This window comes from Nomia melanderi, chromosome 10 (genome assembly GCF_051020985.1).
Source record: "Nomia melanderi isolate GNS246 chromosome 10, iyNomMela1, whole genome shotgun sequence".
Classification (NCBI taxonomy): Eukaryota; Metazoa; Arthropoda; class Insecta; order Hymenoptera; family Halictidae; genus Nomia; species Nomia melanderi.
This window is the reverse complement of record NC_135008.1, coordinates 9,680,219-9,699,238: the sequence shown is the minus strand read 5'-3', so window position 1 is coordinate 9,699,238 and position 19,020 is coordinate 9,680,219. Positions and strand designations below refer to the sequence as shown.

The window sequence follows — 19,020 nt, the reverse complement described above, 5'->3', positions numbered from 1 at the left end:
ATAGAAGATTTCAAATAGAATTTAACAAGTATAACTGACATTTAATCCTTTCAAATCTAAATTGAATATTATTTTTCTATTTGTTTTCTATTATTAATTGTTTGTATTATTATTTTATTTCGACTACTCTACAATTTCGTAAAAGATTTGAAGTTATAACTGTGTAACCATGTCTCAATTTTGTATCAGAAACTTTGATTTATATACATTTATCATACTATTTATAATATAGTTATGTCAAGAATTATTTGTACATAAAGTATCATTATTATATACTATATAATACACTACGTTAGTTACCAAAATAATTCAATGATTTCATTTGTTTCTATTACCTCTTCTTTGCGTAAGAATCTCGGGGCTGAGTAAATTAGGATTTGGATCGAGAGATCGTGGCACATCTAAATGATTTCCAGTGATTGGAGTCTGCGGTGTAGATCCTCCATCTTTCAGGCATTGCCGTGAATCACCGAACCCCCCAGGATCTAGATATGTGGCTGCAAATGTTTCAATTTGTTGAAAAAAATTGCAATAAAATTATTATCTAAATGTTAAAGTAATGACTTCATATAAACAATAAATTCCGCATTGCTGGAATAAATTTTAGGAGAAAGACGTTCTGATCTTCGTCATCTTATAATATATGATAAATTATTCTATTAACATTATTCATTACATACACATAATATTCGTTACTTTATTATCATCTAGGTTACTGAGGTTGATTCGAATATTCTGACATTTCTTTTTTGGAACATAAAAAATTAACGTCCCTAATTGAATTGTTGTTTTTTTAAATTAGTTTTGGATATAATATCAATGTTAAGTATATGTGCTGCACTGAAAAATTTAGTGTAGAATTTTCGGATCAACGTAATATAACTGAAATGATGAGCAAGTTGTGCCGTAAGACACAATCAAGAATTATCAAACAATATTCCTTTCTACGAAGTATCTTATGCGACATACAAGTATTTTTTATAGAATTTTCTACGTCTCTAATAACGAAAAATACGTAATGATAGAAATCCATATTTTTATTCTACCCATCTAATAGAAATAGATGCAAATATAGGTGCCTCTTTCAATAAAACTACTTAAGCTTAAATATGTTATATATACTGCACTAATTCATTCAATAACAATCAGTCTAAATGGCTCTTTAACTGGAAGAAACGTTAAAGCCGTAATTAAATTCTAAAGTGTACGATGACGATGACAGCAAAAGTACGTGTGAGCTGATCCTTTATAACGAAATATATTTCATGTGAAGATTGTAATTTCCAAAATAAATCGAATTTCGAATTATACCAAAAATTATATCCAGAATTACATATCTGAATGATATCTAAGACTTTAATATAATTTGGTAGATAAAACATACTAGTGTATCGATAGAAAAAGAAATAATATCGTTTAATTATCATTATAGGGTATACCTATGAACTGTGGGCAATAATCAGATGTCAGCTAATATACACGCGAGCACTTTTAAAAGATATATTGTATTGCATATTTTTCCATGTACTGCAGAGTACTCGTATTTGTCTTGTTCGCGTTTCCACATTTTTCATCATATTTCACAGTACAAAAATAAATATGCTATGAAATGTGCCTTAGTGTTTTGAATCAACTATCGTACTCCTTCCTAAAAATTGTTTGTGTGAACAACTGCACAACGGTCATGCAAATTTTTAAAAAGTAATTGCACAATTCATAATTATACTGATAGATCTACAAAGAACACTCTATATATGAAAAAGAAGCATTTCATTAAGCCGTAGCGAGTAACGATGCGTATACTAATAAATACTGAATAATAACGGAAACACTGTATGTACTAAGGAAATACTTTTTCGAATAGAAAGCCACTTATATTTTATTTGATATACGAAAACGATTATTATTTTAATTATAAGTAAATTTATTATTATCGCAGTTCGATGGTGACAGAAAATTAAGTGTTATAGTTTTAATTGTTTCTTTTTGTGCTATTTCAAATTGTTCGAAACTGGTTCCAAAAGTAATCCCAAAGCAACTGTACAAGTATTATGATTCTCCTATGGATAAAGTTAACGTATACAAAATTGATCGCTAATTTGCAATATTATTAACCCCATTATGGCACAAGATGTATTTACAAATATTTACTGATATAATGCTTTTTGTACCCTTATTAACGTATGTCTCCTGTATTGTCGTTTTCATATCCTACAACTGTACTGTTCTAGATATTATAGTACAAGAACAACCGATTTTACATGCAAGAAACGATGTATAATATTTGCAAGCGTTCTGTATTGCACTTTCAATTGAAATTAATTCGACGAAACTGAATTACGTAGAAACATAATGTAATAAATTAACAACATTATAGACTTATAACATTTATAATCGAGGAAAATGTAATCAAGGGGAAACTTTGACGAAGTTTAATGAAGCTTTTACCTGCCAAATGCTTTTTATTAGAAACAGTTAACTTTCATTTAATTTTTGTTTCTGTAAATAATTCTACAATAATATGAATTTGCATGAATATTTGCTTCTGACATTGCAAGTTAATGGTTGACGAAGTAATTTAATCATTGTAGACTGATGTAATAATGAGAACAAATTTAATATCGATATTTCTATAGTATTTTCACAAGGGCATTGACAACTTCCTATTTCTGTGAATTATCTGCTTTTAATTTGAAACGAGATTGATAACATTGAAGACAACTTTAGTAACGATGGTTACTCAAATCCATTGAATGTTTAAAAAATTGCGATTAAATATATTTCCAAATTGTAGTTGTTAACGCTAGCTGTTGTAACAAGCAAGTGTAAAACAGCTTTCAAACTAACAACTTTCAAATCGCGGTCTAGCAGTTCGCAATGGACTTTATATTGATGCAAAAACCTAAAGCGTCACTAAATTTTCGAGGAAAAATTGTCAGTATCTGAAGAGTTATAGCTTTATAGAAAAAATCACAAAACAATTACCCTGAGCTTGATTGAAATTCTTTTTTTATTTTTTCTTTCTGCTCCAGCTCAATTTTTCTCGCAGTTGCTTTCATATTATATTGTGGTTGGGAAAGCGAAATGGAATTGAATAACCAACTGATGTCAACATAAAATACAAAATTCTTTAAACCAATACCGACTTTGCGAAGATAGCCAGTGGAAAAGAATACGAAGCAAATCAAACGTATCTTACGAGAGAAATCGTTTCAGAATTCACGAAAAGCTCTCAGAAGAAGATAATACAATAAGTAAGAAGAAGACAACAGTAGAATAGAGAAACGATTCGATGTCCAGAAGAAACACTACAACTCTGTCACAGATAACACATATATTCGCAGCAAGCATATGTCCATTGCTTCGCCATTGTCAACGCGGCACAGATCATTCCCATGTCCCACAATTCACCGCGAACTTCGATTCAAGAATAAAGAGTAATACGTAGAGCTACGTAGAGGACGATAGAAAACGCACAGACACGAGTAACAGCGACGAGAAAACTAGAGTAATAAAGTAAAAGAGAAAGGAAGTAATGAAAAAAGGATAAAAGAATAGAAGCAAGCGCATGCGACACTCACGGTGGACATCGGATGCGATTATGTTGTGGTGTTCGAGTGGTGTGGGCGTGCTAGGGAGGACCTGCAAAATAACCTGTGGGGCCCTGTGAGCCTGTGTACCGTGCACGTTCTGTCCACGGGGCCCCGTACAGGTCGTCTCCTGCCTGTTGCAAGCTGTTTCGTTCAGCGCATTGTTACAACTGTTGGAATAGCGACCGTGCTCGTTGGCAGCGGGTTTGTTTGCTGTACCGTTCCCATCACCACCGGTGATCGTGCAGCTGGTCGAGATCGTCGTGGTCGTTGTTGTCGTTCCGGCACTAGTCCCGGAATTCATGTTGCTGTTACTAGTCGCGTTACCGGTCGGACCGCTGTTCGCGTTTCCAGTGCCGTCGGTTTTCGTCTCTATCACCACCTGCGCACCCTCCGTGCCAGTGACGGCTTGGTTGTTCGCCACCACGAACGCCGAGTTTTCCTCTTTCGTGATACTCATGTAGTAGCAGGTGTCCGTTTTCTTCATTATGTGCCGCGGACCTTCGTAGAAGGAATTAAACAGATGTAAGAAGGTTTAGTGCAGATCCTACAAGTTGGCAGATTATCCACAAACTGAAAAGTCAGAGGGACAGGAAGAGTTTTCTGTTCACGATGTTCAGATCTTCTTAGTTTTCGACGGATAATCGTTATTGGCCGCGTGGTAGCAGCAGAGGGTGGAAACGAGATTCAAAACCCTTCTTTTTATAGCTTCTGAATATATTGTATAATCATTTCAGAAGCCAAAACATTAATTTTCTCAATTTTTGTTTTCTGGACTTAAGTGAGATGCAACGATAAAAAATGAAGTACATGCGTACTATGAATTTTGATCTCTATGGTTACAGCTCACTCTATCGTATTCAGCTTCGATTTTGTCCTTTGTTACTGCCGCACGACCAATATCATGCACCGAAGACGGAAGTGATGCGAATTTCGCGAATAGACGCCTTCTCCTTGCCCTTGTGCATTTTTAGCTTGTTAGTAGTCGGCACAGACGTGAGAAGTAAAGGTAAATACTCGAAGAATAGAGGATTTACATTGTCAATCATTTGTGTGTAATAGTTTGTGTATCTGCTATGATTCACAGCAATCTTTTTATATTTCGTGTATCTGTTATGATGCACAGGTGAATCGTGTGCACCAATGATGCAATCACTTTCATCGATGTCTGTACGAGTTTGCACATTCAATATTCAAATGATATTTTTGACAAATGCGAACGTCGGTGACAAATTTAACCATTGTAGCGTAAACACATATTATGACAATAACTGCTGTCTGCACGTCACATGCAAATGTTGTGATAGCGCCATGAAACAATGGCGATTTGACGTTAACACTCGCGCTTTATTCACGAAACGTTCCGTTCGGTCAACGCGTTTGTGTTCTCTTTATTTCACGAAAATACTTATTCAACGTACGCTAAACTCACAATAGAAACCGATATTTTCGAATTAATCCGCAGTCAGTTTACCGATGTCTATCGTTGACCCGCGGAACAATAACGCTACAAATCTTTATCATTAATAGAGAATTCAAAATTCGACACAAGTAAAGTACAAGAGAAAAATATTTTTCATCATTCTCAGCCTAACACTGTTTAATACTGTTCAAACCAACTTGCTGAATATTACTGAAATCCAAATATCGAAATTTCTATAATTATAACAGGAAATTCGGAGGGGTTGTTTTTATTCATTTTATAGTTGTGTTAACCCTTAACGGACCGGAAGTATTTCAAGTTTACTTACTGCCAAAAAATACCGTAACATAGATAAAAAGCAGAAACAAATTTACAGAGGTGACCTAGCACAGTACTTAACGTGTTAATTGTAAATATTGCAACAATAACAGTGACAAAAATAATAAAATGATTTTTGCTGACATAAACGCGGCATTGAACCCACTAAGTAAAAATCCTATGCCGCTTATATGGCGGCATTGGTTTATTAAAACAATTCAATCTTGTTACCAGGATTTAAGAGGATGGTGTCTTCGTAAAACTCCGGAAGTTCCGCCGGTCTAACCGCGACCAACGCTACCCCGTATTTCCGGTGACTATGGAAGGACGCGTAGGTGAAAGATTTCCCCTCGTACTCGCCGAAAAATCGAGAATCGCCTAGAATAATGTGATAAATCTCGTTGCCTGAACATTTCCCATACAGTCTGTGCCATTCCTCCTGCGATTGTTGTCCTTCTCTGAGAAAACAGAGACAATCCGTTTTATAAAATAACTGTTAGCAAAATTATTTTATCGGGTACATTGTTACCAAGTTCTTTTCATTTTCTTTACTGCGAACATATGTTTTTTTAACTCACTGTCCTCTGGAGGTGTGCAACAACAGAGTAACCAACGTCGAAGCACCAGGACACGTGCAGTTGTTCGCCAAGAGGGCATATTTGAACTCATCTTCGCAAACAACGTGCTCGGCGAACTTTACGTGAAGCTTGTTTTCCGGACGGAAGATTTGAACGTACTGAGGAACGTTTGGCGCGAAGTCCTTTACTGCCCATGACCTGTCATTTATAGTATAACAAATTCTTTACAAAACATGTTCTCAAGGCTTTTAATTTTTCACATTCAACCCTTAATATCATGATTTCTTACTGTGCCTACGAAAATTGCTATCGATGTATTTTTATTCGTAAGTTACAGTAAAAATAAGGAAAAAGGTCCCTAGTACACTGACTCTTTATTTAAATGAACAAATTTTAATGTAACATCAGTGTTATGTTATGCAGAAAACGTGTTACAATATGAAGACATTAAGATGTTTATACAATTTTACTATTATTTAGTATTGACTATACTAAAATGTTTCTATATCGACGGTGTTATGCGTTTTTATTAAAAGTATTAACAACCTTCAGGACTCAGCTTACCTGAGTATTGTGTGTTCGTCGGCGGCGGTCTTGTCCGCGTAATTCCTGGCGGCAAGAACAAAGCAAGCTTCTGCTTCGTTCATCCTGGCCCTGGTTAAATCGTTGTCTTTGAGACACGAGCCTTGAATATAAATTACCCTTTGTGCCCAGATGGGCACCTGTAAAATCATTCGCATTGTGGTATCCAGTTCCATTGGCGAAAGTAATACCACGTAGTAGTCCTGAATATAATAAGAAATAGTGCAGTCTTCGTGACATACATATGTTTCATTTGAGATTTTGATATTGATGTAATCATGTCAATGCTTAATTGTAAAATTTATCCTACGTCGCTGAAGGACTTATTAATACAAAGGTTCCCAAAGTTCAGGACGCGAGTTAATTTTCAATGGGTTGCGAAAATGTTGAAAAGTTTGAAAATGTCAAAAGGCACCTTTTAAAATTTCAACTTAAATTTGTCTTCTAAGTATAATTATTCTTCTTCAATGGATTATTTAACTTTTCCTATCTTTATGGTAGTTTCCTTTGTTTGCAAAGCTGGTGTTAACCAATAGACAGGTTCTAGTTTATGGATTCCAATTACGGTACAAACTCAACATTTTCGTATTTATCAATTCTGTTTTATAGCGTATTATGTATTCCTTATTTAAAAGAGATATTCAGTACATTATCACTTGGATGATTACTGTATCAACTCCAATTCTAGCGTGGAATCCAATAAACTCCTTACATTTGAAAGCAATGCCATATAACCTATCAGTGTGTCAATTATCTAATGCAGATCAGGGTGACGAATTGACAACTGGCAAACCACACGCGGCTCCCTCCCCTATTCTCCTCGTTCTACTGAGGCGCGGAACAACGATCCTCGTCGCATGTATATACCTACTCAACACCACCAATCTGCCATTTTGTCTTTGTCATAGGTGTATGTCATTTTTCATTAGTTCCTACCTGTCATATGGGTTGTTTCCAAAAGTTCATAATAAAATATGAGTCGCTCAGAAACCAATACGATTAAGTTTATTTTTTGATATTCTCTGATTTTTGTAAATTTTAACAGAATAAATAATATTCTTTATATTTATTAAAGGATTTGTTCGTTTTTTCGTTTTTTTCTAGGTCTTGGTTAGGTTAGGTAAATTTTAATAGAATAAATAATATTCTTTTTAGTCATTGAAGGATTTACTTGTTTCGTCGTTTTTTCTACTTCAGAAAGTCCTTCTTTTTATAGCTTCTGAATATATTGTATAATCATTTCACAAGCCAAAACATTAATTTTCTCAATTTTTGTTTTCTGGACTTAACCGAACGAAGCTCATAATACTGAGCGTACTTCTGTAGTAAATTATTTATGACGGCCGTAATTCTATATTTTACATAATGAAAATTAAATTAATCCTATAGATATTGTTATTAGAAATTATAAACTACGACATTGTATTTAGGAATTCAATGACTCGTTTCAGTTTCATTTTTCTAATATTTTGTTCAAAACATTGATTGGATTGAAGAAAATATTGTAATTGAGGAGACCGTAACCGAAATAAGCACTGGTAGCGAACGTGTTAAACGAAAAAGGTAAGAACAGTAAAAATAATTCAAGATTATCCACAATAAAATCTGGCAAAATTAATTCGCATTGTAGTAAAATCGATTATTGAAGTACATATTTGTGTGCCTCTTGGCAGGGAAGAAATTCATTATCTGCATCTTATATACTTAGTGTATCTTAATGCAATTTTCTCTCGGTAATGTCACGTGGCACGGTAATAGGAGAAGCTATTTCGTTTTCAGCCTCATTGGCTCGTAATTCGCTGTCTAACGGACCATTGTGAAGATAATGGGGGATGATAGGGTACAATCACTGACGTGATTGGTCGCGTAGACGTGGAACGGAATTTGTCTCACGTTATCATTCGTAAATACATCCATGATTCTCTCGAATGCACTCGATTCATCAGTTAAGAGACTTCGTGTTTAGAATTATATACAAATCTTCCTACATATGTTTGAAATCTATGTAAATATACATACCGAGTTTTGAGTTTGTAACTTTATTATTTTCTAATCCAATAGCAACATTAAAAAAAGAACGTTGAAAAATTTACCGTAACCTCTCCAAACAAGTTTATCCCCTTAAGCTCGACGAGACGTGATCTTTATTCTCTGTAAGGTCTCGCCGACCGCGTGCGAGAGGAAATGTAGGGATGGATACTATAGTGTGAGTCAATCTATGCAGCGCGTCACGTACAAGGACTCGTGCCGAAATAGAAATGAGAGGGTTGACGAAACGCGACGTTAGGGAGGAAATACTATGTTAACACTATTTTTACCGAAGGTGTCAAAAGGCAAAAATACAAATTTTTAATTAAAATTATTTTCTGAATTTAAACATTTTTCCTCAATCGACCTTTCGACTTTCCCTATAACAATGATACAATTAATTTGGTGGTACATGTATTCATTAATTTAATATAATTAAAAGAGCAGTAAAAATAGTGTTAAATAAAATCAAATTTTAATTGTGTCAAGTATTTTACCTGTAGCAGTGGATGGGCGTAAAACTCGTTCAAAAAATCCATGATGGTGTCTGCTTGCAGTGTCGTGCTACAAACTACCACGTGTTTCTCACTCTGCGCTCGGTGCGAAGAATACGAACCACCCAGCTTCTGTCTTTCCATCCACGTGAACGCCAGCTGTTCGAACTATCGTAAAAATACATCGGCAACGTTCAATTTCTCAAATAGGAATAAATGTTAAAAATATTAGTTTTAACACACTTCGCATTTGAGGGGCAACTGAGAATCAATTCAAGGAATTTAAAATTAAAAATTCAATATTAAATTCTATATACTGTATCAACGCATGAAACAATGAAGAAAACTAGTTCTATCCCTTAATAAATGCAAGATTTTCCTTTATATCAGTTCCAAAAAATATAATCAATTTCTTTAGAAAATAATAAATATTTATAATGAGAAATTTTATCAGATGCACAGGGTTAATAAGTTTAGTTTTTAATCGAGTTTTAATAATCTTCCGGTGAAGCTGGATCACATATGATCTTATATTATTTGCCATTGATAATAAAACAAAAATAAAAAATAAATTGTGTTTTCTTTGTTAAATATAGTTTAAATATAGTTTTCATTATTCACGTAAAAATATGACAAATATTTTGTCACGCATAGATAAACAATTCTTATGTCAATCTTTCGACCGTCTGATGGTTAATCTATATAGAAAATTTGGAATCTTGAATCACCCGGTACGTGACTGAAGAATATTCCGTTAGCGGAATATTCGTGTATCGTGTGCGAATGACAGGTTTGACAGATGAATATCATAGTTATCACTGTCAACCCTATCCCCGTTGAGGTATGGCGGCTGGCATTGGGTACCATCTCCTGTCATTAGTCAATGACCCCCGGGCAACAAGTAGGAGAGCATATTTAGATTACGATTCTCCTGCTGGACAATTTAATTAACGCTTATGTCAGTGATGGGCACTAATTGGCTTTCACGAAAATAGGCTTAAGTGATGCGTTACTGAGAAACTGTATCAATACTCGAATAATTGACAGCAAAATTGTTCAGTGAAGTAATTACTAAAAATCTGCGAATACTAAATTAGAAATTCGACATCTTACTTCAAATAAATTTGAATATATTCTCTCTTTTTTTTAAAATTATCACAACAATATTTTCTTTCCCATTAAAAAAGTTTATTACGTTATGGTAATAACGGCAAGTAATGGAAAGTAAACAATACTATGTAGGAATATACCGCAGTCGATATGAATAGTAACTTAAAGGGTAGGTTACACGCTGCAGTAATGTCGTTAACTGTGTAAAGAACGGTAGCATACGAGTTTACGATGACCATTCTGCTGGACCTATAATGCTTGGCAATTTTGTAAATATCAAAGAAAGTTTATACATTGTTGTAGTTTAGTAACTTATTATCTTATCAATGTTCCCTTTCATTGCGAGCATCTCGTTCGATCTTTGTAAAGCAATGGCTAAACAGAATTATTATTAGTTTTACGATTTCTCTGCTAGTCGCTATTCATTCTACGCTACACAGTGTGAAATAAAAGTTTTATATCACTAATAATTCTCGGTACGATGAATATTCTCTAAGCCATGAATAGCGGGAAGTAAATGTCAAATACTTCCTTTCTCCTTCGGAAGGTTTCTTTCTGTGAGGCATCGCAAAAAGCGTTGTTAAATCGTCGAACCGTTACTGCTTGGCCAGAGAAACTATGTATTATCGAGAATTCAGTGAAAACATTAACACGAATGCAAATCTCTTATCAGGGATATAAGAAACAAACATTTCTGATTACATAAAGTATCCTAGTAAACATTTCTTATCATGACATTTTTGTTTCAGTAATATTTTTACTGATTACTCGTTAACACTTTTTAATGCAATAAATTTATTCGTGGTGCAAAATGATGGAAAAACGTAAATTATGTATGGTGATTAATTAATATTTTACTTGAAGGTGGAAACATGATTTCTTTTTGGAGGTTCTAAAATGACAATATAATTGTCTGCAATGTAAGATAGCTTATTCCTAATCGTTTTCCCGATAATTTGTAACTGAAAAGAAATTAAGTTGTATCTATTAACACGTTGACTGCCATGATGGTCATCGGCGACCGGAGTTTCGTAATTACTGGAAAAGAATTATAATTTGTGAGATAAGCGATGTCGAATAAAAATATTCGTTAACTTACATAACTAGATAATAGCGTAACATAAAAATTGTGATAATAAGTAATTAATAATTCTTCCTTCCTATCTTTGCTGCAAAGGAATAAATGATGCAGAAACCGCCGAGGTTTTTCGTGGCTGTCAGTGTGTTAATATTCAATTGGAATAATAATTTAGATTCAAAAAGAAAAACTATTCAACGAAAGCACAAGTACATTACGTAATAACTTTGCACTGTGCCACGCACAACTGTGATACACACTAAAGTCTGATGAAAAATAATGTGATGCAATCTAGTGGTTTTAATGGGGAGGTACTTATACAGATGTACATGGACAGGGAAAAAAGTACTGTTTACGAGCAGTTCCACGAAGTAAATTTACTGCGGTTTACCGCACCCCATATGAGTAACGCGGGGTTAAGGGACCGATTCCGAGAATCGGACGATCGTCCGGAGTACTTCGCAAGGGTCGCGGTTTATGGCAGCATTCTACCTCGACCTGTTTTCGCTCGACGTTCCACTTTTACGACAATTTTCAGGTGTTTCTGAAACGTAAATGCAGACTACCTAAAAAATAACAACTGCCACTTTCGGATTGTATAAAATATTGTAGAATCTAGATTTATCTTTTAACTGTGCATTTTCCAAACGTTCATGATACCACAGTTCGAGAAGAATTAACGCATTGCTGACCGCTAATGCTTTGCTAAAATTTTCTATGGGATTTTTCTATGATAATTTGTTGAAATTAATATGCGTATATTCGAACGAACCTTTTTGTGTTTATTTGGTAAGACAGCTGCTTTTGTGTAATGGTACGTTACAAAAATTACAGACGTAGCACGAGAAAGCTCGTTTTCGGTTGCCAATGTGTTAAAATACAGGGTGAATCACGAATCATGATCAGTAGAGATTACTCTATTATTAGCAGTCCGATCGAAAATGTTTTTATCAGCTTTCGCATGGTTCCAAGAGAGCTTTAACGTGATTATGAAAAGTTATTCGTCAACTTTTTTTTTATGTTTTATCAAGGTCACTTTGAATTTTTTGCAAATAAACATATAATTTTGTTACGTCTATCTGTTAGAGGATTTCAAGACGAATTCGGTAAATATTGGAATATAACTTTTTTTTCATCTGGGTCGAGAAAAAATTAAAAAATTCTGTATTACAAGGAGTATCATATGCTGTATAATGATATATTTCACTGTTCGTCTATTTCGTCCTGACCCAAGCTCTAATGTTAACGACAATGTCGCACGTACGATGGTGACAAGACATCTCGTCTACAGCATCGTTTCTTCAACATCGTGGAACCGAGATATCTCTTCCATTGTAACGAAAGCATTAATCATATTTCTAACGTAACAGTTGCCTTAAAATAGTGTTCATTTGCATTCTTCGTTACGCAATAACGAAAATGAGTATAAACCTAGAATAGCGAATAGACCTTTGTCCCTGTACACTTTTAGTTTGCCGGTACTCGGCGCAGACGTAAGAAACTTATTGTACATACCTGCGTAGGTAGGACGATGAGAGCGACACAGATCATGATCACCATGTAGAGCTGCGAGGGCCAGATGTCAGGTACGAAGTCCCCGTAGCCGACCGTGGAGAACGTGACCACCACGTAGTACGTACTTTGAAACAGATTCAAATGCCTGTGCCCCGCCCTCTGGAAGTGTTGGATCCCGCATACGCTGGAAATTAAATCGAAAACTGTCTGTTGGGATCGCATTCCGTAGGATTGAAGCTCGTGAGATAGGTATTGAAGTAGCCGGCATCTATGCGCGGGTAATTCGACTCGCTGGGAGCGTCGTACCGCCGTAGTCGTTGAAACCGATCGCAGAATTAGCTGTTTCCTGCAGGATCCAGGCTCCCGTTCCAAGATCTTTTCATCGCGGAGGCAAAGATCACGGGCAGGCGGAGGATCGTTTGAAAGATTAAACCACTCTAACGAACGACATTCACAAACGGTGTGCTTCCATTATGCATGCAACCCCGTTTATACGGGGTGATCCACTTAACTCGGGACTCGCGTGCGCTACAACAAACGCAAACGTCAACAGCGCGATACGTATTCGCAAATACCATCGGGCTCGAGATCGTTCGGATTTATTGGGTACTTCGGATGGGATTAACCCTTTGCTACGTTCGCGGAACACGTCGTTTTGACGGATATTGAACCGAGCGAACATTATTTATTAAATGTTTACGTCCATGTCGATTGATGCGATCGCATGAATATGTGTGTTAATTGTCTATTCTTACGACTCCGATTCCCGAGATTTAAAAGGAACGAACATGAATTGTTCTGGGAACGATAAAACAAACTGTACTACAAGTGTGCGTAAACCTAGTGTTAAATTCGAAAGCTACAATTGAATAGTTCAATTGTTCAAGTAATGAGAGATGGATATGTTTTTTTTTTAGTGTTTAAGACTTCGATATGTAACTCAGCTTTTTTGTTAACAAGTTTTTATAAGATTCTCGCCTGTAAAGGGTTAAGATCGAATCATCAGTGAAAATGATTCTCATACGAAATTGTTCATTATTGAACTAGTAACGTATTTTATTTTTGGGACGATACAGTGATTGAACGAGTCGGACAATTTTGTTGAAAATAAATGTTTGAAAATGCGTTTTTAAATATTATTATACGCGTATTTTCCGAGGTACTGACTAACGATATGAATTATTGAGTCCTAAGGTTCTAGAGAATATTTAGATCGCGTAAAATATCGGCTCGGTTGTTCGAGGTACTATTGTACATGTCTATTGTGAAATGTTTTCTATTCATTGTTTATGTTTCGTAAATGCCCACTATTTTCGTATTCAGATTACTTCATTTAACGCTGTTTCATTTAACGCTTGATTTTTTAAGGACATGTTAAATGGGGTGTTACTGCGCATCTTCGAGCTGATCGGTTTTAATTCTTCGACCCAGCCTTTCCAACGTTCTCACTCGTCTCCTCGAAAGGTAAATTTAGGACGGAACATTCTTAATAAAACCAACAGAACGAAATCCGTTTAAGTCGCGCTCGTTCGCGACGGTGTCACATATGTTGACTCGCTTGATCGATGCCTGTGGATGTCGTTGGATCGAACATATCATCTGTGCTGGAAAATCAGACACCGACAACAAGTTAAATGGAGTGAAAGACTCATTAAATGGCGACAACGAAGAGCGATATTTTTCAATTAGACGGTTTCTCGAGTTCGTCGATGCGCTGAAAACGAATTACAATGTCATGGAGTCTAGCGATTGAGAAATACATTGGTCTACGAAAGTATTTAACATTGATATATTTATAATAAAAGTGGACGCTTCAAATGTGCGTTACTCAATTTTAACGAAATGTCTACACATTATTCTTAGATGCAACTCAAGTACCATGCATACAGAAATTTCAGTTTCATTCATACATCGATTTTAAATACTTCTGTGGACCTGTGTATTCCCAGAAAATGTTTTTCTGTATTGTATCACTATTATTATTGTACTATTGACGGTATTGTACGTCACGTAGTGCAAGTATATTATTAAAATTTGAAATACATATTTAATTACTTGAAACGTAATTTATATTTTAGTCATTTAACCCTTTGCTCTATGATTTCTTTCCCAAATGCGCTCAACAGAGACATTTTATTGTTCAGAATTCATTAGAAAAAGAGACAAATTTTACACTTATTCTACGTCTACGTTTACTCAGAAACATTGCGATTAATAATAGAAAAATAATATTCAATTCGGACTTGGAATAATTAAGCGATATTTATATTTGTTAAATTCTATTTTAAATCTTCGCCAAGAGTCATTATATTCATCTACCACATAAATTATACTATTTCAGCATTTCCTAAATTCTGAAATCGCATCTGCGCTACTCTCCTCGTAAGGAAGAAACTTCGAGTAATTAATCGAGATATAGAATAAAATGTCAAGTTTAATATTGCGTATGTCGATGAACACAATTACTCGTATAGAAACGAAAACCATTTTCCGCCAAACTTCATTAGACAGTTCTTTATTACTTCAAAAAGTTATATACAGCATTCAATTGAAAGAAGTCCCCTACTCCGTGAAACTACAAAGAAAGTTATATTAGACCGAAATAATCTAAGATTTTTCGTGCGAGATGATTTCATTTGATTCTATTTTATGATTCAGCACTGTGTTTTATTTCAGATCAACAGCTTAGGTGTTAGATATCCTATTTTCCTAAAAAATTTCCTACAAATCTCAAACTCTTTATTTTCAAATATTACGAAAAGCATTTTAAACGAACAGTCGAAAAATATGGTTACACATATTATTTTAATAACCATTAAATTTTAATTTGATTTTATTCAATCAATCACACTACATTTAACGCTTCTTATTATTTTTTGTGTGCAATCAACGACAAGCCTCTTGTATTCTCATTTGATCATTACCGAATGTCACTGAAAGCAGTGCATTCACGGAAAGTAAGTCTTTACGAATTCCATTAGAGCTTTCCATTGAAAGAAATATATCTCTTCTAGATGGGACCGATGACTTCGTTCCGATAATTACAGGTAAAGTGATTATTTATTTTCGTCCACGTTTCGATTGTTTCGATCGCCGCGCTGGGCGCACGCATATCGTTGGAAAAGCGAGGATCGAGGAAACGGGAAAGGGCGAAACTTGGCTGATTGACCCAGATCGTAATGTGGGACAGACATTAATAAGTAATCGTGGCGGCTAGTGCAGATGGATTGGTATCACCATCGATCGTCGTGATTCATTATTTACGGTGTGGTTTTAGAACAGCGTACTCGTAAGCTCGCCCTTGTCGCGGCGAAGCGAAGTCGCGACAAGGGCGGCCGGATGTCCCCTATCTCGCGGCCAATCTTGAAATTATTCGGAAGTCATTTCTCAAACGAGAGACACGATGCAAGGATTTACCGTGTGTTGCTTGCTTTATTAATCCTTTACACTCGAAAGATATTTCTCTGGATATAATCATCGCTTTCCGATGAAATATTGTATATGTAGAAGAAAGAGGATTTATTTAAATTAACATTACTTTAATGACACAATTTTCATCAGTTATTCGTATAACGCTTGAAAGCGCAATTAAAAATCGATTTATAGTACGTGTATACAAACATCAATATTTTAGAAAATCGATGATCTCGAATACTTTGGATGTCGTAAACATTTGTCCATGTTACACACTCACGCACACTCACTCGTCATTACACCCATGTCCATTATGTCGGTGATATTTTCTACAACTACAATAAACTAGAAATCATAGATGAATATAAATATATATAAATCATGGACCGGAAGTATTTTATTTGAATATTTCAGGAATTCAAACTTTTTACCATATTATTTAATAGTAAATGTTAAATTGTAGAATTCTGGTATATTGAATCAAGTGGCGATTGACAGTTGCCTTTCGAGTGCAAAGGGTTAAGTCTAACAGACCTTTTTTAATATTCTTTTGAATATTGTATTGAAGAGGACATTTTTCTAGACTGTGATAAATCAAACAAATCACGTGGAAAGAGAAAAATAACTAGTGTCAAATCAAAATCGTGTGAAAGCAGAATCCCGTAAATTGACTGTTTATAATATTACAATCAAACTCAGTGTAATATAGTTCCAAACTTTGTGTCATGTAAATAAGTAGATCGAAGTGGAAAAAGTAATAAAATAGCGTTCTCGTATAATTTCCAATCACATTTATCAGCACATTTATACCCCAAAAATTGTAATCGACATAACACTAAAACTACCGAGCAGTTAAATTGACTTTTTGAAATGCACTCTATAGAAACTCCAAGACTACATCTATTGATACTTTAATTGATTTAAAATTCAGTTTGCGTATTGCTAAATCAATGTCTTTAATAATTTCTTAGGGAAACGTCTGTTACCATTTTAAGGGTTATTTCACAGGGACATTTTAACCCATTCGGTAGATTTAGTGTTAATTCTAGATTTTCGACTGCTAATTACATTTCTATACGAGGACACGTTTGTAACACGCGGGGGAAACAAATTTGTAAATGGAAATTTTACTTGAATTGATGAACTTTCCTCGTTATTCAAATAATGCAGTGCTGCTTGTATGCAAACTACGCAATACACGCTTTCCACAAACTTAAGTAATAGAGGAAAATAGGGCCAGCGAGACGGTTAAGAAAAGTTTACTAGTACGCTAGCAGAATTATAATTCGTGAGTACTATACATATAAATTCCTAAGTGCCTCAGAAGGTGGAATATAAAATTAATTACTGATAAGGAGATTTAAGAAATATTAGGCGAGTCATAAATTACTAACATAAATGACTCGAAAATGCATTAAAAATGTTCCAATTTAATACTCTCAAATAACTTTTTCATCAGTTGCATTAACAAGTGATCCACTACTTTTGAACCCGTTGCACTCGGAATTTTCTCAGTAAAAATGTTTAACATTTTTTGACGAGGCGAATATGATATACCTTGAAACTAACTCGAAGGGAAATCACAAGTACATTGAGGAACAAAGCTATTTTATTCCAATATTTCACGTATCAAGGCATTATATAAAGGTCAACATTAAATATCAGATTTTATAGTTTTACCCGGTCAAATCAAATGGTGACTGGGAGTCGCCTTTCGAGTGCAAAGGGTTAATAATGTCAATACAATAGTTTTATGTATCTATTCTGTTTTATAGATGTTCACAATTTTCTATAGTATCATAATTTATTTTTATAAAATACACTTGACTTTAGTGGTGACTTCACCGCATTAAAAAAAAATTCAAAATGTTCGTATGTACATATGTTGATTTTCTGAACAAGATTGTTAATGAGTGTGATTTAATATTTACTTACCTAGTAAAGACAAGGCACAGTAATGTAGCACTAAGAATCATCAGTTGTTGACTTAAAGCTGATTGGGACTTTTGCATAGCTCTGTGTAAATCATTCTGCAAACAAGAATATAAGCAGCGATGTAAACACTATGACACTGCATTCTCAGAATCAATAAAACGAATCAATTACTTACAAACATATTTTCCAATGAGTGCTTTGCCAACCAACAGTTTAGGAACACTGGAATGAAGAGGTTTCGCATTGGTGGATAAAGTAGCTGAAAATGAAAATTGACATTTTCTTTCAGCGTTACTATGTATTGTTTAAATAAATGAAATTATAACGCAAACATCTATCAACATACATGATTATGAATATCTAAATTTTCTTATTTTTCAATTTATTATTTCATATATTAACATACACAAAACCATCATCGCTTTATAAAAATACCATCGAATGATTAATTTAAATTAAAACGACAATTATTTCATGCAACGGTATCTTTGTTAAGGCAATCGATCTTTAAAGTAATTTCTAGGTCAAACAAATCCCTGCAGAAATATCATTCAAGAGGAACAAAGTACAACTGATAACGATTCTGTAGTAATTAACGTGGATATTATGTAAATTTATTTATTTCTTGAGGTACAAGTGTTTTCTAGCTGGTTACAAGATGTTAAGACGTGGGATTTCGCTGAAATATTGAAGACGAGACAGAAAATTAATGAGATGGAACGAATTAAATCTCAAAGCGCAACCCTCTGATGCCGTTACATCACATTCTTGTCGAGATTGAGGTTAACGGGTAAAGTTCGATGTACAACTAAAACCGTGAACGAGTTGTCCTGAGCGAAATGTTATTTCCGAAATTATTTGTGTAATTAAGAAAGAACAAAGAGGAAATTCTTAGTATTATTCGATAATTATTTCACTACCATATATTTCATAAAATATATTTTCCTTTGTGATC

The 19,020-nt window shown here is 34.6% G+C and overlaps 1 protein-coding gene across 17 annotated transcripts in view; it reads right to left on the bottom strand.

Moving 5' to 3' along the window:
• SLO2 (slowpoke 2) overlaps positions 1–19,020 on the bottom strand; it is a 228,574-nt gene that overhangs the window by 19,566 nt on the left and 189,988 nt on the right. For 16 of the 17 annotated variants that reach the window (XM_076371618.1, XM_076371625.1, XM_076371619.1 and 13 more), the window contains 9 exons: positions 18,241–18,324; positions 18,066–18,160; positions 12,717–12,900; positions 9,017–9,181; positions 6,474–6,694; positions 5,910–6,107; positions 5,563–5,789; positions 3,582–4,091; positions 336–497 (listed from right to left, as the gene is read on the bottom strand). In XM_076371618.1, the coding sequence (XP_076227733.1) occupies positions 336–497; positions 3,582–4,091; positions 5,563–5,789; positions 5,910–6,107; positions 6,474–6,694; positions 9,017–9,181; positions 12,717–12,900; positions 18,066–18,160; positions 18,241–18,324 (1,846 nt within the window). The remainder of the gene's footprint in view (positions 1–335; positions 498–3,581; positions 4,092–5,562; positions 5,790–5,909; positions 6,108–6,473; positions 6,695–9,016; positions 9,182–12,716; positions 12,901–18,065; positions 18,161–18,240; positions 18,325–19,020) is intronic. The other variant, XM_076371620.1, reaches the window with a different exon arrangement.